Raw genomic sequence first — 24,629 nt, forward strand, 5'->3', positions numbered from 1 at the left:
GATGCAGGAAATGAACTATTGAAGAGATCTGTCCTACTGCCTCTCCTATAGGAACCATCAAGCCCACCCAGAATGCATTGTTCTAAAAACCAATGGGAGTGAAGTCCTTTCACACCGCAGGAAAGGCCTTGTTTCCCTTAGAGAAAATGGAAGCTTTTCTTACACGCTAGTAGGAGTAGGTTTCATACAGATTGTTTATGGAGGGTGTGGAACTTGTATCCGGGATTTGGAGCAGCTGCTGAAATGTTTGGGAGACCTGCAAAGCTAGTTTTCCCACCTGTCCTTGCAAGCTGCGGTGGAGCTCTCTTCCATGGCCAAAGAAACTGGGGGCGGGAGGCATTTGCACTCTACAGAGAGTCTTGTTTCTCATTCTGTAAATGTATATGTTTCTCACTAGGTAGATGAAAAAACTTTGAGGCAAAGGGGATGGAACTCAACCCAGGTGGCTGAAGCAGGCAGTGTTTGATTTCCTAGACTAGGAACTCTTTTGTTTGTATAGACGACCTTGAATCTTCCTGTATGCATGGAGAAGATAATGGGATCAAGGTGAAGATAATGGGATCAAGGCTTCTTCAACCACCGGACAATGAAGAGTTCCTTAGAGTAACCAGAAGATCTTGTTACCAAGCTACCAAGCACAAAGTTTTTCTAACAATTTTATACCTTGTGGTTTACCTATGTGTATCCAGCACTTACTATTCTTAAAGGATGTTGATCTCCACTTACTGTGCTCTCTCCAATTGAAAACAGAATCCTTTCACTGGGCATAGGTAAACATGATTTTCATAGAAGGAGAATGCAGCCAATTTTTTCCTAACATAAGAAATAAGTACTATGCACTTTGTTCTTTCATTGAGTATAAGATATATTTGAAGTGTGGTGTATGTATAATAATATAGTTTTTCAGAGATCCGTACAACTGCTCTTTCTCGAGGTACTTTAAAACTGTCAAGCTTCGAGTTCTAAAGGTAAGAGTGAAGGCTTTTAATACTGTAAGAAAATGCTAGCTTCCCAGATAGAAAATATATTCGTTTCTTATAAGCTAGATGAACAAAGTTTTATACAAATTGTTCTTTCAGTGTATGGAACTTGTACACAGGATTTGGAGTAGCTAGTGAAATGTTTGAGATACCTGCCAACCTACCCTTTCTAGTGTGGAGACGTATAAATGTCAATCACTGGCCAGGCTGGTGGAAATCTGACCATGGCTTCTGTGACTGTCTGCGGTCCCCAGCAGGGGTCTTAATTTTTTTCTAATAGAATTTTGAAAAACTATCTATACTCTCCATCATTTAAAAAGCTATATCTAAATTTTCACCTTAATTTTAAAGAGTTTTCTTATGTAAATACAAATATTGAAAATAAATTACCTTATTCTTTAAACATAAAGTAAGAAAATCATCTATTTCATCTAGATGTTAAAATTTATTAGTATGTGTTAAACTTCAAATTGTGATGTAAAGTCCTAGAATGTATATCAGAAATAAAACTATTTTTTACCCTGCAATTCTTTCTTCCCATATCATGAACCTTACAAACTCATCTATAGTGAACAATTATCATCTTATTCAGAAATTCCACAACAAAATAATCAGTGTCTCATCTAAGACTGATTTTTGATGACTACTGTTTTGAAAGCTTAATGCTGAAGATTAGCATCACTAACATATAGTAACAAGATATATAATTGCCTGCACAGCCATCGTTCACACGAGTTTTTTTCTTTAGGTAGTCTAAAGCATTACTACTACAAAGCAATGCATGCTGACAGTATTAAGAATAAACCATAATTCAAGAAGAGTCATGTACCAAAATGTTCATTGCAGCTCTATTTACAATAGCCAGGACATGGAAGCAACCTAAGTGTCCATCAACAGATGAATGGATAAAGATGATGTGGCACATATATACAATGGAATATTTCTCAGCCATAAAAAGAAACGAAATTGAGTTATTTGTAGTGAGGTGGATGGACCTGGAGTCTGTCATACAGAGTGAAGTAAGTCAGAAAGAGAAAAAGAGGGCTTCCCTGGTGGCGCAGTGGATGAGTCCGCCTGCTGATGCAGGGGACATGGGTTTGTGCCCTGGTCCGGGAAGATCCCACATGCCGTGGAGCGGCTAGGCCCGTGAGCCATGGCTGCTGAGCCTGTGTGTCCAGAACCTGTGCTCCGCAACGGGAGAGGCCACAACAGTGAGAGGCCCGCGTACCGCAAAAAAAAAAAAAAAGAGAGAGAAAAATAGGGGGAAGGGTAAGCTGGGACAAAGTGAGAGAGTGGCATGGACATATATACGCTACCAAATGTAAAATAGATAGCTAGTGGGAAGCAGCTGCATAGCACAGGGAGATCAGCTCGGTGCTTTGTGACCACCTAGAGGGGTGGGATAGGGAGGGAGACGCAGGAGATATGGGAACATATGTATATGTATAACTGATTCACTTTGTTATAAAGCAGAAACTAACACACCATTGTAAAGCAATTATACCCCAATAAAGATGTTAAAAAAAAAAAACACCAAAATGTTTTCCCTTCTGCATGATAATTTGACCTCTGTGCCTCCTGGAAGCTTGACATAAGGTATGTTAACTGGGTAACTATGGCATATATGTAGGTAAAACATAATCCCTGATTGCACTGGACTGGAACAAACTATGAAAGAACTAGAAATACCCAATAATGACACCATAGCTTTGGCTATCAGGGCATAATTAGGTCTAACTGACAATTCTTAAGTTTTGCTATTTAAATAAAGGAGTTATTATTCCCTCGTGGTGCAGTGGTTAAGAATCCGCCTGCCAATGCAGGGGACATGGGTTCGAGACCTGGTCCGGGAAGATCCCACATGCTGCGGAGCAACTAAGCCCTTTCACCACAACTACTGAGCCTGCGCTCTAGAGCCCGCGAGCCACAACTACTGAAGCCTGTGCACCTAGAGCCCGTGCTCTACAACAAGAGAAGCCACCGCAATGAGAAGCCCGTGTACTGCAATAAAGAGTAGCCCCTGCTCTCAGCAACTAGAGAAAACCGGCATGCAGCAGCGAAGACCCAATGCAGCCAAAAATTAAATAAATGAATAAATAAATTTATAAAAAACAATTTAAAGAAAAAAGAGCATATTTGCAGGGACTTCCTTGGCAGTCCAGTGGTTAAGGGGGCGAGGATTTGATCCCTGGTCGGGGAACTAAGATCCTACATGCCGCTCAGCCAAAAAAAAAAGCATATTTGGGTTGCCTTTAGCATCCAGATCAATGCATTAGGAATACCAATTAACTCTTGGTAGTAACTATAGTCAGGATTAGTAGTTATTTCAGCCCTTTAAAAATAACCTTTTGTTCTCACGTGAAACCCCCTCCTGTTTTTATTTTTTTCCATAGCATTTATCACCCGTATCTGTTTGCTTATTGTCTGTCTTTCCTTCTAGAATGTAAGCTCCATGAGGGCATGGACTTTGTTTTTTTCTTGTTCACTGTTCCCCTTCCAGAGCTTAAAATAGTAACTGGTACAGAGTAGAGGTTTAATAAGTAATTACTGGATGAAAGTTCCTATATTAATATATGGGTACTATCCAATTGACTAAGATTTTACTGAGTACCTACTATGTGTCAAGCCCTGTGCTAGTAAGGTGTAGTGACAGAGTGGTTATCATCTATGATTTTACAGAGCTAACAATCACAGATAAAACTTCAGACAATTTTCTACTGAACAGGAATATTTTCTTTATTATTGATAAAATGTTATGTGATTACTTCACTAAAATTCTATACGATTTAGTTCATTTAGTAACACTTTATAACAAAAGTTTATCTTTAAAATGCTGTGCTCTTACCCTAGGATCCCAAATATTTCACAAACTACTTCAATCACTTTAAAAAACCATCCCTGTTACTCCCTATAGGAGAAGCCTACATTTATGGATTAAATGATGTCAGCAATAGTAGAAGATCGAATATTTCCTAACTAATCTCTACTTACAATTTCTCTCAGGCACTCTCCTTTGATACTTTTCCACACGGTTTCTCTTTAACTAATAATACAGGTAATTTAATCTCCTTTTTTTAAAAAAAAAGCTGAGCATTTATTCACTGTATATATGTTCATAGAGATGATCAGACCTTTTGAAGAATCACACACCAGTTCCCCTGATCATAGTAGCTTTGCAGTATGCTGATATTACTCAAAGTCTGGCAGGCAGCTTCCATTTCTCCCTCACAGAACACATGGTAGTAACGATGAAACACAGGACCTGGGTCATGGGATCCTAATGGTCCAAATGGCTCAATAGACTTGCCCTTACCAGGATTTTCCTTAAGGTGCCAGGGAACCAGTAAGTCTTGAGAATGAAAAGAAGTCCTATTAGTGTGAATAGGCAACTTGGAATTAGTAACTTTCCTTGAATTATATCCTCTATCCTGAAAGTCATTAATGGAGGGAACAGAAGGTGCTGAATCTTGATTGCCCACATCAGGCATCTGCTTCACAAGCAACTCTTGCACTGATGTATCATTGCTGATTTCCTCTTTCTTTTCTTGGCTAATTCTGTTTTCTCTAAGATACTTGGACTTATTATTATTATATTCTTGTTCCATTGCCCAAACATAGATGAGTGCCTTCCCACCAGGTCTTAGGAGTCGAACAAGTTCTTGGAGAGCTGCCACTCTACGCTCCTAGTTAAAACAAAAAAACAACAAACAAAAAACCATATTGCCATTTATCAACGAGAAAGAGATACAGAGAGGAAACAGGAAAATATAACTGACTATAGGACTATTTTCAATTAAGATGGACAGTACAGAAAATCAAACATGAAACAAATCTTATAGTTTAAAAAAGGGGGGAAAAAAGGAGAATTTTGCTCTGCAATTGAGAAGGAAAAAAAGTGTTGATAAAAGGGGAAAACTTTTTTTTTCTTTCTGATAATAATACAGAGGCATAGAGGCTTTTCTGCTTTGTTTGAAATTCAGTTGAGATCATAAGATATATTGAAACTGCCAGGAATTCCAGCACAAAGGGATCTATAATGTTATTGCTTAGATTGGGGGAAACGAGTAACACCTAGGAATAATAAGATTTTTTCCCTATAAGAAAAATATAAAATATTAAATTCACTTATTTTAAAATTAGAAGCAGAGTGACTAATTAAAAGCATCAGCGTACTACTACCATATAAATACCTGAGTTTTGAAAAAAAGAACAGGAAAAGAAGAAAAATAGAATGGGAAGAACATGAGACTCAGATGTCAGGAATGAGAGTGAGAGCCGAGAAAGCAAGATGGGAAACGGAAATAAAGAAGAAGCTCAGAGGCTGAGGAGACAGAAAGAATACTCAAGAGGCTTAGAGCTGATGATCTCTTAAAGTCTCTTACAGCTAAATTCTGCGACTCTGTGGGTTTGAGGAAGACATTTAAAGATGAGTAAGACTCAGGTAGGAAAAAGGCAGAAATGTGCAGCAATAAATGCATAGTCTCATCAGACCTCTGTTTAAGTAATCACAGCTCCCATGTAACTCATCTCCATTCCACAGGTTTTCTTTAAAAACTGCAGTAAACTGACAACAAAAGAGAATGGAAAGAAAGGAAAAGCTAAAATGGGGTCCAAATCAGTAAAATCCATGAACATTTCCTGCCACTTAGTTACAAGTTCTTGGAGCAAGAAAGACAATACTTACTGCTGTAGCAAAATGGTGAATAACAGCAATGGAGATGCAAGCATCACAAGACCCACTGCGGATTGGTACTGCCAAAGCATCACAGACAAAGGCCTGATAATGCTTCTCTCTACAAATGTCCACAAGGTTTTGGCTACGATCACAGCCAATCTATAACAGATAAAGAATTTCAGAACAACTTGTTTAAACTTGTTTAAATGTCATAAAGTTATTAGATTTCATATTCATTGTCTAAGACCATGATATTATAGGTTCTTACAACCAGTACAAAGTCAGCTTATATAATTTACAGGGCAGCATTTATTACCTTAACAGGTATCAAACAATTCAAATTAGTGAATGGAAACAAAATAACTAGAATAAAAATAACATTGGTGGAAATGGGAGGTCCTAATTGGCATCTAATTAATCATAACCCAGAATCTTGATCTTTTTGTAATATCACACTTTATTTTATTTTATATCTTATCGTATCTTATATTCTGCACCACACGGCATGTGGGATCTTAGTTCCCTGACCAGGGATCAAACCCACACCCCCTGCAGTGGAAGTGCACAGTCTTAACCACTGGACCACCAGGGAAGTCCAATATCACACATTTTAAAATGGAAATTATCGCATAAACATAGACATTTAGTCTTTTGGGGGAAGCTACAAATAAAGAGGTTCTAAGGTATCTCTTATTAGTATATAAACTATTCAGTAATGACCCAGATATCAGGAGGATGGCTTATTTTTTTTGCTTCTTCTTTATACTTTTCAATATGTATTACTTGCACCATCATAAAATAAAATCTTCCCAAATAAAGTTAAATAATTTATTTCAATTTTTAAAGCCATTGAGTCTTGTTCTGCTAAATACCTGAATTCAAAATTTGTAAAATGCTATTGAATTAAACCTTTTGGCATAACCAAACCATTCTATGGGAATGACAACACTGAAGGCAGCTGGCAGCATCCTTTCATCTCCCCAAGCAGCTGAGGTCTAACATGCCTTATGCATATGTCTGGTTCTTTGGCAAGTATTTGTGGGCTAGGACTGCCTATATTCTCTCTAGTTTTGTTGTTGTTTTTGTACACAGTTTTGCTGTTTAGTTCTAAAAATACCATATATATAGAGAGAAACAAAGACAGAGACAAAGAGAGAGCACACACAAGCACGTGCAATGTGCACATATAAATTGAGGGAGGAATAGGAGGAGCTTAAAGAATGTTAAATCACTAATAATTATCTCCAGATATTTCTTCTTAACCCAATCTCTACAAGAGAGAAAAGATATGTATAAGTAGATTTCATCTAACAGAAGTAGCCACCTCGGTTCATTTGAATTTTTGCTATAAGTAAGCATTGATCATTGCTAAGGGATCAGGTTTCCCTCAGTCCATCTGAGAATAAAGATATGAATCTTCATGTCAAAACAATTCTTATTAAGTCACACTGCCATGCCAGTCATACCTAATATCAATTTTCTCAGTTTCTAATAAATATTAAATAGCTTCAGTATTCCAGCCCACAGCTGCATTAATATCTGAGGTATAATAAAAGGTACCAAGCTAGAGGTAAAGTATAGCAATATCATTTTGATATAATTTTAAGATGGAAAAGTACTAAGGGCCCATTAATAACAACAGTGGCACAATTCCCACTTAATTGCGCCCTTTACCTGTATAAGATATATAACTGGCTATTACTCTTATTTATTTTCTTCCATATCTTATGCCAATAGTCACAATATCAAGATGACAGTACCAGGGGGACCTTGAAGATGGCGGAAGAGTAAGACGCGGAGATCGCCTTCCTCCCCACGGATACACCAGAAATACATCCACACGTGGAACAACTCCTACAGAACTCCTACTGAAGATGCCAGGTTTTATTACAATAAAATTCAGTTCATGGAAACAGAAGTTTCAAGTATGCCCAACTATTACCTTGCTAAAAGTCAACAAGAAGAAATCCAATGTGCCTATCCCCAGAGATAGAGCTTGACAGTTACTCAGAGGAGGAAAGTTATTATCTGAGGATCACAGATAAAACAGAACAAGGAGAAGAGCAACCGAACAAAAACTAGAGAAAATTTCCTTCTTCTTCCTGCCAGACTCTTACAATTATTTGTACAGAGCACTCCTTTTCACCAACAAATGAAATCAGGGGCAATTTTAGTCATAAAGTACCAGGTCTAATGTAGTCCTGACTCATGCCTGGCTCAGTACTTTCACCTTTCACTTATTTTGCCTGAGTCTTCCAAATACTATAGTCAAATCAACAGTATTTTCTTCTCTTCCCTTTCTATTTTTAAATTCCATTAAGTTTTTATACCAAGGATAGTACCAGATATTTGAAATTCTCCCTAATAATGCTACATAATGTCAAAAACAGGACAGAAAATAGCTTATGTATAAATACTCATTAATGGTAAGGGACTCATGTAAAGCTACATATTTCTGTATGTGGGATGGAGATGAATGACAATAAAAACACATATTGGTTGGGCTTAAAATGTATACTTTATACTTCTATATAATTTTTAAAGTCTTCAACATAATATTAAATATGAAATTCTGGAAGTACTGGTAAAAATGAAAAAGTATCCAACTTAGTAAACTAAACAAGGTTTAACTTTTCTTCTATTAAAGTATCAAAAATATTTTAAAACCAAAGTATACCACAGTGATAGCACTGTGATACAACTTCCTGTCATAAAGTGTTGTTGACAGTACAAATTGGCTAGGCCAATTTTAAAAAGCAATTTGGCAAACCATTTATTTTTTTTTTGCAGTACGCAGGCCTCTCACTGTTGTGGCCTCTCCCGTTGCGGAGCACAGGCTCCAGACGCATAGGCTCAGCAGCCATGGCTCACGGGCCTAGTCGCTCCGCGGCATGTGGGATCTTCCCGGACCAGGGCACGAACCCATGTCCCGTGCATCAGCAGGCGGACTCTCACCCGCTGTGCCACCAGGGAAGCCCTAGCAAACCATTTTTTAAGAAAGATAAAAATGTTCACAATTTTTCATCCAATAATCATTCTTCAAAAAATTTATCCTAAGAAAATAATCCAAAATATGGAAAAAGGTAAACAGGCTAATGAAATTGCCTTTAATGAATACCCACCATATGTTAAAGCAGATTCTTTACATTAATGTACTTAACTCTTGACAGTGGTGGAGACAAGATGGTGGAGTATAAGGACTTGAGCTCACCTCCTCTCACAAAAACACTAAAGTCCTCTCAAGAAAACATCAAAATCGCAACTAACTGCTGAACAAAAATCAACAAAAAGGATATTCTACATCCAAGGACAAAGAAGAAGCCACAACAAGACAGTAGGAGGGGCGCATTTGCAGCACAATCAAACCCCATTCCTGCGGATGGGTGACCCACAAACTGGAAAATTCATCACAAAGGTTCTCCCGCGGGAGTGAGAGTTCTGAGCCCCATGTCAGGCTCCTCAGTCTAAGGGCCTGGTATTGGAAGGAGGAACCCCCAGAGCATTTGGCTTTGAAGGCCAGCAGGGTTTGATTGCAGGAACTCCACAGGACTGGGGGAAACAGAAACTCCACTCTCGGAGGGTGCACACAAAGTTTCATGCACACTGAGACCCAGGGACTCGGTGACTTCATAGGAGCTTGGCCAGAACTACCTGCTGGTCTTGGAAGGTATCCTGGAGGGGTGGGGTGGGGTAGTGGCTGTGGCTCACTGTGGGAATAAAAACACTGGTGGCAGAGGTAGAGGTAACAGGGAGTACTCATTGGTGTGAGATCTCCTGGAGGCCGCCATTTTGATACCAAGACCTGGCACCACCCAACAGCCCTGTAGGCTCCAGTGCTGGGATGCCTCAGGCCAAACAACCAACAGGGAGGGGACACAGCCCCACCCATCAGCAGACAGCCTGCCAAAACTCTTCCTGAGCACACAGCCACCTCTAAACACATCCTTGACATGGCCCTGCCCACCAGAGGGACAAGGCCCAGCTCCACCCACCAGTGGGCAGGCACCAGTCCTGCTGACCAGGAAGCCTGTACAACCCTCTAGACTAGCCTCACCCACCTATAATCCTGCAGCCTGCAGCCTACAATCTACAATCCTGCAGCCTGTAGAACAGAAACTGCAAACACAGAAAGTGAGACAAAGTGAGATGACAGAGAAATATGTTCAACACAAAGGAACAAGATAAAACCCTAGAAGAATAACTAAGTCAAGTGGAGATAGGCAATCAACCTGGAAAAGAATTCAGAGTAATGATAGTAAAGATGATCCAAAATCTGGGGAAAAGAATGGAGGCACAGACTGAGAAGATACTAGAAATATTCAACAAAGATATAAAGAACAAACAGAGGTGAACAATACGATAAGTAAAATGAAAAATACACTAGAAGGAATTGATAGCAGAATAAATGAGGCAGAAGAACAGATAAGCGACTGGAAAGACAGAATGGTGGAATCACTGCTATGGAACAGAATAAAGAAAAAAGAATGAGAAGAAATGAGGACAATGTAAGAGACCTCTGGGGCAACATTAAATGTACCAACATTTGCATTATAGGGGCTCCAGAAGGAGAAGAGAGAGAGAAAGGACGTGACAAAATCATGGAAGAGATAATAGCTGAAAACTTCCCTGACATGGGAAAGGAAAACATCACCCAAGTACAGGAAGTGCAGAGTCCCATACAGGATAAACCCAAGAAGGAACATGCTGAGACACATATTAATCTACTTGACAAAAATTCAAGACAAAGAGAAAATATTAAAAGCAACAATGGAAAAGCAAAAAATAACATACAAGGGAATCCACATAAAGTTACAGATGATTTTTCAGCAGAAACTCTGCAAGCCAGAAAGAAGTGGCACAATGTATTTAAAGTGATGAAAGGGAAAAACCTACAAACAAGAATATTCTACCCATTAAGGCCCCCGTTCAGACTTGACAGAGAAATCAAAAGCTTACAGACAAGCAAAAGCTAAGAGAATTCAGCACCACCAGACCAGTTTTACAACAAATGCTAAAGGAACATCTCTAGGCAGAAAAGAAAAGGCCACAATTAAAAACAAAATTACAAATGGGAAAGCTGGTAAAGGCAAACATACAATAAAGGTAGGAAATCATCCACACGCAAATATGATATCAAAAACCAGCAACTGTGAGGAGAGTACAAATGCAGGATATTGGAAATGCATTGGAAATTAAGAGACCATCAACTTAAAATAATCTTGTATATATACATATAGACTGCTATATCAAAATCTCAAAGTAACCACAAGCCAAAAGGCTACAATACACACACACACACACAAAAGAAAAAGCAATCCAAACACAACACTAAAGACAGTCATCAAATCACAAAAGAGAACAAAAGAGGAAGGGAAGGTTCTTGAAAATATAAACAAAATTGATAAACCTTTATCCAGACTCATCAAGAAAAAAAGGAGAGGACTCAAATCAATAAAATTAGAAATGAAAAAGAAGTTACAACTGACACCACAGAAATACAAAGGATCAAAAGAGACTACTACAAGCAACTATATGCCAATAAAATGGACGACTTAGAAGAAATGGACGAATTCTTTAAAAGGTACAATCTCCCAAGACTGAATCAGGAAGAAATAGAAAATATGAACAGACCAATGACAAGTAATGAAATTGGAACTATGATTAAAAGCTCCCAAAAAACAAAAGTCCAGGACCAGATGGCTTCACAGGCGAATTCTATCAAACATTTAGAGAAGAGTTAACACCTATGCTTCTGAAACTATTTCCAAACACTGCAGAGGAAGGAACATACCCAACCTCATTCTATGAGGTCACAATCACCCTGACACCAAAACCACACAAAGATACCGCAAAAAAAAGAAACTTACAGGCCAATATCACTGCTGAACATAAACGCAGAAATCCTCAACAAAATACTAGCAATCAAAATTCAACAACACAGTAAAAGGATCATATACCATGTTCAAGTGGGATTTATCCCAGGAATGCAAGGATTTTTCAATATCCGCAAATCAATCAGTGTGATACACCCTACCAACAAATTGAAGAATAAAAACCATATGATAATCTCAATAGATGCAGAAAAAACTTTCAACAAAACTCAACACCCATTTATGATAAAAACTCTCAAGAAAGTAGGCATAGAGGGAACTTACCTCAACATAACAGAGGCCATATATGACAAACCCACAGCCAACATCATTCTCAATGGTGAAAGACTGAAACCATTTCCTCTAAGATCAGCAACAAGGAAAGGTTATCCACTCTCACCACTATTATTTAACATAGTTTTGGAAGTTTTAGCCACAGCAATCAGAGAAGAAAAAGAAATAAAAGGAATCCAAATCAGAAAAGAAAAAGTAAAGCTGTCACTGTTTGCAGATGACATGATACTATACATAGAGAATCCTAAAGATGCTACCAGAAAACTAATAATGAATTTGGTAAAGTAGCAGGATACAAAATTAATGCACAGAGATCTCTTGAATTCCTATACACTAATGATGAAAAATCTGAAAGAGAAATTAAGGGAACACTCCCATTTACCATTGCAACAAAAAGAATAAAATACCTAGGAATAAACCTACCTAAGGAGACAAAGATCTGTATGCAGAAAACTGTAAGACATTGGTGAAATAAATTAAAGATGATACAGAGAGATATACCATGTTCTTGGATGGGAAGAATCAACACTATGAAAATGACTATACTACCCAAAACAATATACAGATTCAATGCAATCCCTATCAAACTACCAATGGCATTTTTCACAGAATGAGAACAAAAAATTTCAAATTTTAGGGCTTCCCTGGTGGCGCAGTGGTTGAGAGTCCACCTGCTGATGCAGGGGACACAGGTTCATGCCCCGGTCTGGGAAGATCCCACATGCCGCGGAGCGGCTGGGCCCATGAGCCATGGCCACTAAGCCTGCACATCCGGAGCCTGTGCTTCACAACGGGAGAGGCCACTATAGTGAGAGGCCCAGGTACCGCAAAAAAAAAAAAAAAAAATTTCAAAATTTGTATGGAAACACAAAAGACCCCAATAGCCAAAGCAATCTTGAGAAAGAAAAACGGAAATGGAGGAATCAGGCTCCCTGACTTCAGACTATACTACAAAGCTACAATAATCAAGACAGTATGGTAATGGCACAAAAACAGAAATACAGATCAATGGAACAGGATAGAAAACCCAGAGATAAACCCATTTACATATGGTCACCTTAACTTTGATAAAGGAGGCAAGAATATACAATGGAGAAAAGACAGCCACTTCATCAAGTGGTGCTGGGAAAACTGGACAGCTACATATAAAAGAATGCAATTAGAACTCTTCCTAACAGCATACACAAAAATAAACTTAAAATGGATTAAGGACCTAAATGTAAGATAAAACTCTTAGAAGAAAAGATAGGAAGAACACATTTTGACATAAATCACAGCAAGATCGTTTTTGACACACCTCCTAGAGAAATGGAAATAAAAACAAAAATAAACCAATGGGACCTAATGAAACTTAAAAGCTTTTGCACAGCAAAGGAAAACATAAACAAGACGAAAAGATAACCCTCAGAATGGGAGAAAATATTTGCAAACGAAGCAACTGATAAAGGATTTATCATAAATGGGTGTTGAATTTTGTCAAAAGCTTTTTCTTTACCTATTGAGATGATTATATGGTTTTTCTCCTTCAATGTGTTAATACGGTTTATCACATTGATTGATTTGTATTTATTGAAGTATCCTGGCATTCCTGGGATAAGCCCCACTTGACTATGGTGTATGATCCTTTTAATGTGCTGTTAGATTCTGTTTGCTAGTATTTTGTTGAGGAATTTTGCATCTATGTTCATCAGTGATATTGGCCTGTAGTTTTCTTTCTTTGTGACATCTTTGTCTGCTTTTGTTATCAGGTTGATGGTGGCCTCTCAGAATGAGTTTGGGAGTGTTCCTCCCTCTGCTATATTTTGGAAGAGTTTGAGAAGAATAGGTGTTAGCTCTTCTCTAAATGTTTGATAGAATTCATCTGTGAAGCCTTCTGGTCCTCGACTTTTGTTTGTTGGAAGATTTTTAATCACAGTCTCAATTTCAGTGCTTGTGATTGGTCTATTTGTATTTTCTATTCCTTCCTGGTTCAGTCTCAGAAGGCTGTGCTTTTCTAAGACTTTGTCCATTTCTTTCAGGTTGTCCGTTTTATTGGCATACAGTTGCTTGTAAGTAATCTCTCATGATCCTTTTTATTTCTGCAGTGTCAGGTGTTACTTCTTTTTCATTTCTAATTCTGTTGATTTGAGTCTTTTCCCTTTTTTTCTTGATGAGTCTGTCTAATGGTTTATCAATTTTGTTTATCTTCTCAAAGAACCAGTTTTTAATTTTATTAATTTTTGCTATTGTTTCCTTCATTTCTTTTTCATTTATTTCTAATCTGTTCTTTATGATTTCTTTCTTTCTGCAAACTTTGGGTTTTTTTTCTTCTCTCTCTAATTGTTTTAGGTGTAAGGTTAGATTATTTATTTGAGATGTTTCTTGTTTCCTGAGGTAGGATTGTATTGCTATAAACTTCCCTCTTAGAACTGCTTTTGCTGCATCCCATAGGTTTTGGGATGTCGTGTTTTCATTGTCACTTGTTTCTTTTTTGATTTCCTCTTTGATTTCTTCAGTGATCTCTTGGTTATTTAGTAGTGTATTGTTTAGCCTCCATGTGTTTGTATTTTCTACAGATTTTTTCCTAATCTAGTCTCATAGAGTTGTGGTTGGAAAAGATACTTGATATAATTTCAGTTTTCTTAAATTTACCAAGGCTTGATTTGTGACTCAAGATATGATCTATCCTGTTGAATGTTTCATGAGCGCTTGAGAAGAAAGTGTATTCTGTTGTTTTTGGATGGAATGTCCTATAAATATTAATTAAGTCCATCTTGTTTAATGTATCATTTAAAGCTCATTTCCTTATTTATTTTCATTTTGGATGATCTGTCCATTGGTGAAAGTGGGGTGTTAAAGTCCCCTACTATGATTGTGTTACTGTCGATTTCCCCTTTTATGGCTGTTAGCATTTGTCATGTAGTGAGGTGCTCCTATGTTGGGAGCATATTTACAATTGTTATATCTTCTTGGATTGATCCCTTAATCATTATGTAGTGTCCTTCTTTGTCTCTTGTAATAGTCTTTATTTTAAAGTCTCTTTTGTCTGATATGAGAATTGCTACTCCAGCTTTCTTTTGATTTATGTTTGCATGGAATATCTTGTGCCATCCCCTCACTTTCAGTCTTTATGTGTCCCTAGGTCTGAAGTGGGTCTCTTATAGACAGCATATATATACAGGTCTTGTTTTTAAGTTAAGTATTTATCTAAGAAACACATTCAGACTGAAGGCACTCTAAAATCAATGCACAGAACATCATGTAGTGAATAAGCTAGCCCAAGCTCTGGGTATGCACATCTCATCTATTATTGGTACAATTATAAAGGCAATAAGTTTCTTGAAGGTATAAAATCTTTCTTATAAAATTTAACTCTGAAAATAAAGCCAACAGCTAATGCTGATGCTAGGAATTATGGAGTCTAAATAAGAAATGTTTCTTAGCTAGAATATAGAAATTTTGAGTTAAAGAGCAGAAGAACAAGCTCATGCATAACTCAGATCAGATAAGAACAGATTCACCACATTTACTTCTAAGAGAAATGAATAGTTGTTTATAAAACTATTTCCATGAGAGCCCCAGCTAGTATTTTTAAAATATACTTTGTAAAGTAAATTATATAAAATAGTGATACTAATAATTTTTTAAATTCTGAGACTATCTTAGATATACATTTGAATACCCAGAATGAATGTCTCAGGTCACATCCTCTCATGAATGTCAAGAAATGCACATATTTTCATGCTCAAAGATGGCTGTTCAAAATACACTCAAGTATCATTGCTCCATCCAGGTTGGAGCCTCAGCAGCTTAAAAAAGTAGTTTTCTCTTTTACCATACATAATTCCATTTCTTGTATAATGAAAACCATAACTCCAACCCAGACAAGTAGTTTTCATTCATTCATTGAACCACACCTACTGAGCCTTCCCTAGAGGTCAGACAATGGCAGTAGGTTCCAGAAAGAGCAGACAGGAAAGAACACATGCAGACTGCCACTGATAAAATGAATGTAGATTATGGAGAGTGAGTACACTTATGATTTTCTATTTCTTCTGAATATATTCCTTCTTGAATCAGCTTCAGGTTTTTGGTTCAGTTTATCAAGAAATCATTTTTCTTAACTGTAACAGGATAATATTATCATATGACTAAGTCAGTGTGTTTGACTTCAACCTAGTTTCACTGTCACAATTGATACCTGACTAGACATAGCCACAGGTTATCATCAAGAAAGTGTAAAAGCAGAGCTTCCTGAGAAACATTTTTGGACAGTACCTTAAGATTAAAACATCAGAAGATATACTTTGTTTTAAGCTGTGGTTAGAGTTGTGACAAATCTAAAACCTATTTCCTCTTCAACATGAACAAACTTAATTCACTCGACCTTATTCTTACTAAAATTTAATTGTAAACATGATGACAATATATGAATACTTGTCTTCTCTTGATGAAAAGCGATTCTTTTATCTGCCTCTTAATGCACAAAGTCTACCTTTCCTCAATTGCAGTAGTGCTGTTCTTTCTTCATGTAGGTGTACAATATCTAGGATGAGGTAAAAATAAAGATTACAAGCAATTTGATATACTACAACAGCCCATGAAAGTAGACTGCTCTCATTCTCCTTACATACTCCCCTTACTCTAGTCCTTCCTCCCCTAATCTTGAGAAAGGGAAGCTCCAGTCCTCACAGAGCAGTGTTGACATGAGTACTTACAACAATGCACTAATGCAGGGAGAACTTCCTACTTCTTAGCACAGCAGAGAAAAAAGTGATCCATTAGAAAAGGAAATTATAACAACTGAAAACAGAAACGTTGGCATCAGAGAGAAGTGGGTTCAAGTCCTAGGTCTAGCACTATAACCTTGGTCAAATTTTTAATCTACTTGAGGTTTAATATTCTCAACAGTAAGACAACAATAAATACTAACCTTTTTTTTTTTCTATTATGAGTAAAAGAACACTAGATTTGGAGTCATAAGGCATGGGTTCAAGTTCCAGTTATATCCTCTAATAATATAACACCAAGGAAGTAATATAACCTCTGTGAGCCTCAGTTTCTTCATTTATAAAAGATGGACGAAAATATCTGCTTTATACTTCTCATACTTACAAGGAACTAGGAAAGAAAATGGTTTCTATAAAAATCCTTTATAACCTGTAAAGAGTTTTATAAATATAAGACAGTTTTACTGATAAAATAATCTTAGAAAGCAAAATTTGAAGGGACCAAAAAAAAAAAAACCTGCAAATAATGGCATGCCCATAAATTTCTAGAGGAATAAAAAAGAATGGGAGTATTCATTAATTTTCAACCTGTTGGTTACAATTTTCTGCAGTGACCTAAAAACACAGCATTATATCATGATGAAGGTGATAATAACCCTTACAAATAAAGCAAAAAGAAAGCCAGAAGCAACAATTACTTGCCATATATAACTCCTTATTGATGCCAAGATATTTTCCATTTCCACATCCAATATCAGCAACTAATGAACCACTTGGCAAAGCTTTCAAAAACTCCACGATGTGTGGCCAAGGGGTATGTCTCGTGCTGCTAAAGTGTCTAGCAATTTCTTCATAAACTTGATGGACATATTCTTGCTCCAGTTGTGAGGCTTCTTTATCACTCTCTGGAAATGATGTGGAAGTCTCCTTCATCTGGCTGTCACAGACCAAAGGGTAACCTAATGAATAAAAGAAAGCAATATAAACCATTTACTTATTTGTTTGTTTTTTTAATTTATTTTTTGGCCGCACCACGTGGCACGTGGGAGCTTAGTTCCCCGACCTGGGATTGAACCCACGCTCCCTGCATTGGAAGCACAGAGTCTTAACCACGGGACCACCAGGGAAATCGCTAAACCATTATTTTTATCCAAATGATTCATAAGGTATGATTGTTTTCTCAAAAGAAAAAGCAAATCAATCCACGTTTGATGACTAGGGTTAAATAGGCTCTGATTTATCAGTTAAAAAAAAGTAGTTCTTACTTAGCAAGCCCAATTATGTATGTGAGGGGTCTAATATAAGAAGGGGTAAATCCATTTGAAACAAAATATGACTGTAATTCTGCATGCCTTATAATGCAGATGCCTATTTCATCTTGGGATTAAGGTCCTCTTATTCAGGAAAGCATCTTGATGGGCCTGGTGTAACCAGAAGAAATTTAGCAATTAACAGGATTTAGGGTTTTTGTCTTGGTAGGAGTTCTGGGGACCCTAGGACTCTCAGAAGAACCAGACCTAGAAACAAAGTGTGATTTGGTAATAATCACAAGATTTAATGACTACTGTTTGAAGTGGTTTACATATATTGTCTCAATCCTCACAGTAACACTACGAATAGGTATTATTACATTCATTTTACAGATGACGAAACTGACTCACGGAATATTAAATAATGATCCCAACGTGACAAAGATGTTAAGTCATAGAGTCAAGATTTGAACCCAGGCAGTGGAGACTCCAGAATCCACATTCTCAATGACTACACTGTGTTGCCTCCTTCAATAGAATGAGCAAATCCTAAGGAGAACACCAGCAAGTAGAGGAGATGACAGAGGAAATTTAGGATACAATGTCTCAAATTAATTTTGAAGTGTTCCCTGTTCTCTGCAATAACGTCTAATATTCATTTCGAGTCCTTGTCTTTTCTTGGCTATGCTATAATTTCCCTTTGTCTTCAGCCAGTCTGTAGCACACAACATCTTTTTATGGGTAGTATACTAGAGAATAAAGAAAGAAGTAGTGTTCCCAGAGAAACCACAGACAAGACTTAGCAATAATTAGAAAGCATGTGGCAGCAAAGAATTGATGGCTTCAGGAATTTTCCCTAAATATAACTAGAAGATTCCAAACTTTGAATGGGAGTGGAACTATCTAGTCCCTACTAATGTGTAAAGTGAAGCTCTAAATACTATATGTAGACATTTAAGAAAAGGGTAGCCCCAGAAAGCTTGAGAGCTCTAAAACATACATGTGGAAACAGATGGGTTACATTATGTTGGTTACATCAGAATTACAATTACACTACAATATACATTACAATTATCTTAAGCTGGTCTTGCTAAAAATTTTATTCTCTTGGAAATTATGAACATCTCAGTTATGTAAAAGGAGGATCACTTAAATCCACAAATTTTGACCAAAAGTATCCAAAAGATGGCCTTGATCTTTTAAAAAAATCTGTAAACCGAATAATCAGAGCTTCTTATAGCAACCCTTAAATTAATGTCCATAACAAAAAAACATTTGCATAAGAAAACCAACTTGTCTCTTCTACTAAATTTCAAATTCCTTGAGAACAAGAGCCATGCTTTATTTTTCTATACCTTGTAAAGCTACTGGCAGTGTTAGACGTTCATCAAATACTAAATAAATATTTTTCAATTGATAAAAAAATTTTGTTTTTAAGTCCTCAGTGACACTTTTAGCAAAAGAAACAAAAACCTGTTAAAACCTATTTTAAGCTTCACTAACATGAAGTTATCAAATATGAAGAGTACAAGTTTCCTAACAGAATAATATCTTATACATATAATAAAGATTTTTAATTTAAAATGTTTTTAAGATGACTAAATCCAAAAGCTCCTGCTGAGATACCACCCATAACTGAAACCACCAGGATGTAAAAAGCTCATAACATCACTGTTATTGTAAAATATTATTTATAAAACACAAGGGGTATTTATTTGAGTCCAAGAAATACAGGTCATGATGCACTTATACAGACAATTCAGAACAGCATCCTCGACAAGTTTTTGAGCACTCCTTTCCCAACTGACTAAAACAAACACTGTTTATCCCCCTAAAGTTATCCACTTACTATAGAACAGTTTGTCATCTCCAACTTCCCTGTTAAGTTAATGAGAAGTAATTGAGAAATGTGACAAGCTGTTTCCAAAAAAACTTATTCTTGTACAAGTGATATTTTATTTTATTTATTTATTTTTTTCCCCACCGTGCAGGGATCTTTTTTTTTTTTTTTTTTTTTTTTTTGCGGTACGCGGGCCTCTCACTGTTGTGGCCTCTCCTGTTGTAGAACACAGGCTCCGGACGCGCAGGCTCAGTGGCCATGGCTCACGGGCCCAGCCGCTCCGCAGCATGTGGGATCTTCCCGGACCGGGGCACGAACCCATGTCCCCTGCATTGGCAGGCAGACTCTCAACCACTGCGCCACCAGGGAAGCCCCTACAAGTGATATTTTAATGCCCCCAAACTGTAGTATTCTTAACCATGACTATAACAAATAAAATATTCATTTAGAATCCAACTATGCTCAAGTACTATGTTTGAGGAAAATAAAGATGAGTAAGATGCAGTCCCTGCCCTCAAGGACTATAAACCTAACCACGGGAGTGGTTAAGAAAAGTATATGTAAGTACAATACAAGGCAGAACACAGGAAATGCCATTAGAGGAGTTAAGACAAAGCTCTTCTCAGTTCTTATGGGACTTCAAAAGATTTTCATAGTAGATTTACTCCATTTTACAGGAGAACCAAAATTATATACTTACTACAATTACAAGGTGTTTGCCTCACTTTCCTAAAGGTAAATGATGTCCGTATTCCCCTCTTGCTTAAAGTTAAGTCTTCAACATCTCCGGTGATAATTCCACTTTTGTGACCCCTGGACGCTTGAACAGTATCAAATTTTCTGGGTGTGATTCTAAAAACAACAGTCAAATTAGTTTATTTAACACTGTATTCAGAAAAATATTTCATGTCCTTTAAAAATATTAAGCGAATAGAGTAAATCTAGAAGAATTTATTGCAAATATCTATTGGATTCCCTGAATTGCTAAGCATTGTGGAAAAAAATCAAAGAAATAGAAGTCTTTGTCTCTTAGGAAATTAGCTCCAGGGTAATCATTTACAGCTAACAAACTATGCAAGGGGGAAAAGTAGAAAAATAACAAATGCTTAATTAATACCAATGCCAAGGAAGAAAAAACACGAAACAGATGGGACAAAGGGGAAACAAATAGATAGTAAAGTTAAATCCAATTATCAGTAATGTTAAATGTAAAAGGACTTTAAATACAATTAAAGAACAAAGAATTTCAGACTGGATGTTTTTAAAAATCCAACTATGTGCTGATTACAAGAGACACACCTTATAAATAAGGACAGAGAATGGTTGAAAATGATAGAAAAAATAGATACAACATACAAAAAACAAATATTTTGCATATACCTAGCAAAACCAAAAGAAATGTGGTATAGCTATACTAATCAGACAAAGTAGACTTTAAGGCAATAAGTGTTAATAGAGATAAAAAGGAACATTTCATAATGATAACAGGGTCAATCCAACAGAAAAATATTATGTAAAAACCCTATATATTTGTATGCACCTAACTAATAGCACAGCCTCAAAATATATAAAGCAAAAAGTGAAAACAAAATCTAAAAGGAGAAATAGACAGATACATAATTATCACTGGAATTTCTAATATATCTTTCTTAGTAAGTGAAATCTAGCTGCAAGTCAAGGACATCATCAGAAAACAACAGATAATGGAACAAAAAAGTATATGATTAACAGATAAAATAAGTAAAACAAAGATTGAAAACTAAAGAGAGAAAAGTACAAGCCATTGTAGATTATAAGAAAGTTTAAAGGGAATCTTGGAAGATCGATCAAATTTTTGAACGGGAAAAAGGAATCATTTAGTAAGAAAATATGGCCTTTTCAAAGTTAAATTTATAGAGTGAAATGCACATATCTTAAGTGTACAGTTCAATGAATTTTGACAAATGCACACAACCATGTATCCACCATCCCAATCAAGACAATTACCCAAGGAAATTCCCTCGTGCCCTTTTCCAGTCAGTCTTCCCCGCCCCCCTGAAAGCAACCACTATTCTGATTTCTATCTGTATAATTTTGCCTGTTCTTGAATTTCATATATAGTTGGCACTATTTTGTATCTGGCTTTGTCCACTGAACATAATTTTGAGATTTAGCCATGTAGCTGTGTGCTTCAGCAGTTCACTGTTTTTCTTTAATCACTGAGTAAAATTTCATTATATGAACATGCCATAATTTATCCTAAATCTCCTGTTTATTGATATTTGGCATTCTTAGTTTTGGACTATTACAAATAAAGCTTATACACATCTTTTTCAGATATATACTTTTATTACTCTTGGGAAAATACCTAAGATTGAAATTGGTGGGTCATAGTGTAAGAAACTACCAGTTTTCTAAGATGGTTGCACATAATTTTACACTCCCACCAGCAACATATGAGAGTTTCAGGCTGCTTGACATTCTCACCAACACTTGGTATTGTCTAAGTTTTAAATATTAGCCATTTTAGCATGTAGCAAGTGATATGAACTTTCAGTTATAATTTGTATTTCTCTGATGACTAATGATATTGTTTCTTTTCATGTGCTTTTTAGCCATTCATAGATCCTTCTGGTAAAGGATCTGTTCAAATCTTATACCCAGTCTTTTATTAGATATATGTATTGTGGATACTTTTTCCCCCATGTATAGCCTGCCTTTTCATTTTCTTAATGCTGTCTTCTGATAAGCAGAAGTTTTAAATTTTGATGCAGTTATTTTGTCTTCTTTTTCTTTTACAGTGTTCTGAAACCTTTCTAAAAAAAACTTTGCCTACCCCAGAGCTGCAAAAGTATCCTCTTGTATTTTCTTCTAGACATCTCCTAGTTTTTGTTTTTACATTTAAATTTATGATCTATCCCATATTAATTTTTGTGAATGGTGTGAGGTATATCAAGGCTCATTTTATTTCCACATAGAGCTCTGATTGTCCCAGCACCGTCTGTTGAAAATTTTCCTTTCCACAATGAATTGTGTTGCCATCTTTGTCAAAAATCAACTGACACCATATCTATGAATATATTCTGTCCCACTGGTCTATTTGTCTATCTGTACAACAATACTACACTCTTTTGATTAGGTAGCTTTATATATAGTAAATCTTAAACGTCAGGTAGAATAAATCTTGCAACATTGTTGTTATGTTCAAGATTGTTTGGATTATTCTTTTTTTTTTGCAGTATGTGGGTCTCTCACTGTTGTGGCCTCTCCTGTTGTGGAGCACAGGCTCCAGACGCGCAGGCTCAGAGGCCATGGCTCATGGGCCTAGCCGCTCCACAGCATGTGGCATCTTCCCGGACCGGGACACGAACCCATGTCCCCTGCATCGGCAGGCGGACTCTCAACCACTGCGCCACCAGGGAAGCCCTGGATTATTCTTGATCACTCACGTTTCCTGGTAAATTTTAGAATCTGCTTATCAATTTCTACAAAAAAAGTCTTTTAAGATTCTGATTGGAATTACACTAAATCATTAGATCAATTTGGGAATAACTGATACCTTAACAATATTAAGTTCCCTACCCATGATTATGTCATCTCTATTTCTTCATTTATTTTGCTCTGTAATTTCTCTTACCAATGTTTCATGATTTTTAGAGTATACGTGTTGTATATCTTTTGTTAAATTTATTTCTGAGACTTAAATCTTCTAAAGCCAAGTTGTCTGCTTGACCCACTCTACCAAGGTTATCTGCCTATAGAAGTGGGTTTCATACTCACAGGGAATGTGCCAGGCCTGAAAGATCTCAGCAAATTTTTAAAAAGCATAATTTTATACTACAGTTGTTGATACTGCTTTATCAAGAATCAGATATGTTGACTACACACCTAGAAAAATATCAACCATATAATTAAAGTACAAACCATGTCTACCAGACAGCCCACAGTAGTCTGCCCACCACAACTTAAGGAACCATGCAGTCCACATAGAGGGCACCCCTAGAGCATATAGATCTGGTGTCCAGAGGGCAGTGTGCTGCTGGGCCCCATAGGACACTTCCTAGGTAAGATCACGTCTCTGAGATTGAGAAATATAACCCAACAAATACATAGAAATAAAAGCAGCAAATTAGGCAAAATGAGGTGACAGAGGAATATGTTCCAAATGAAAGAACAAGATAAAAACCCCAGAAGAAGAACTAAGTAAAGTGGAGATAAGCAATCTGCCCAACAGAGAGTTCAAGGTAGTGATTGTAAAGTTCATCAAAGAACTCAGGAGAAGATTGGGTGAACAGAGCGAGAAGTTAGAAATTTTTAACAATGAGTTAGAAAATATAAAGAAGAAACAAACAGAGCTGAAAAATATGACCACTGAAATAAAAAATACAGTAGATGGAATCAGTAGATTAGATATATAGAGAAATGGATTATCGAGCTGGAGACAGACAGAGTAGTGGAAATCACTCAAGCTGAACAGAAAAAAGAATAAAAAGAAATGAGGACAGGAGACGAGGGGAAGATGGAGGAAGAGTAAGACGCGGAGATCACCTTCCACCCCACAGATACACCAGAAATACATCTACACGTGGAACAACTCCTACAGAACACCTACTGAATGCTGGCAGAAGACCTCAGACCTCCCAAAAGGCAAGAAACTCCTCATGTACCTCGGTAGGGCAAAAGAAAAAAAGAAAAAACAGAGACAAAAGATGCAGGGACGGGACCTGCACCAGTGGGAGGGAGCTGTGAAGGAGGAAAGGATTCCACACACTAGGAAGCCCCTTCGCGGGCGGAGACTGCGGGTGGCGGAGGGTGGAAGCTTCGGAGCCGCGGAGGAGACCGCAGCAACAGGGGTGCAGAGGGCAAAGCGGGGAGATCCTCGCACAGAGGATCGGTGCCGACTGGCACTCACCAGCCCGAGAGGCTTGTCTGCTCACCCGCCGGGGCGGGCGGGGCTGCGAGCTGAGGCTCGGGCTTTGGTCGGAGCACAGGGAGAGGACTGAGGTTGGCAGCGTGAACACAGCCTGAAGGG

General features: G+C 37.2%; 1 protein-coding gene across 1 annotated transcript in view; it reads right to left on the reverse strand.

The window, feature by feature from the left end:
- Window positions 1-3,695: 3,695 nt before the first annotated feature.
- The window catches only part of ALKBH8 (alkB homolog 8, tRNA methyltransferase), a 61,316-nt gene continuing 40,382 nt past the window's right edge, over window positions 3,696-24,629 (reverse strand). Inside the window, exons 8-11 of the mRNA XM_024732949.1 lie at window positions 20,319-20,470; window positions 17,231-17,487; window positions 5,665-5,814; window positions 3,696-4,663 (exon numbers count right to left, since the gene is read on the reverse strand). Of these exons, the coding sequence (XP_024588717.1) occupies window positions 4,106-4,663; window positions 5,665-5,814; window positions 17,231-17,487; window positions 20,319-20,470 (1,117 nt within the window). The 3' untranslated portion in view covers window positions 3,696-4,105. The remainder of the gene's footprint in view (window positions 4,664-5,664; window positions 5,815-17,230; window positions 17,488-20,318; window positions 20,471-24,629) is intronic.

This window comes from Neophocaena asiaeorientalis, unplaced genomic scaffold (assembly GCF_003031525.2).
Source record: "Neophocaena asiaeorientalis asiaeorientalis breed wild unplaced genomic scaffold, Neophocaena_asiaeorientalis_V1.1 scaffold947, whole genome shotgun sequence".
Classification (NCBI taxonomy): Eukaryota; Metazoa; Chordata; class Mammalia; order Artiodactyla; family Phocoenidae; genus Neophocaena; species Neophocaena asiaeorientalis.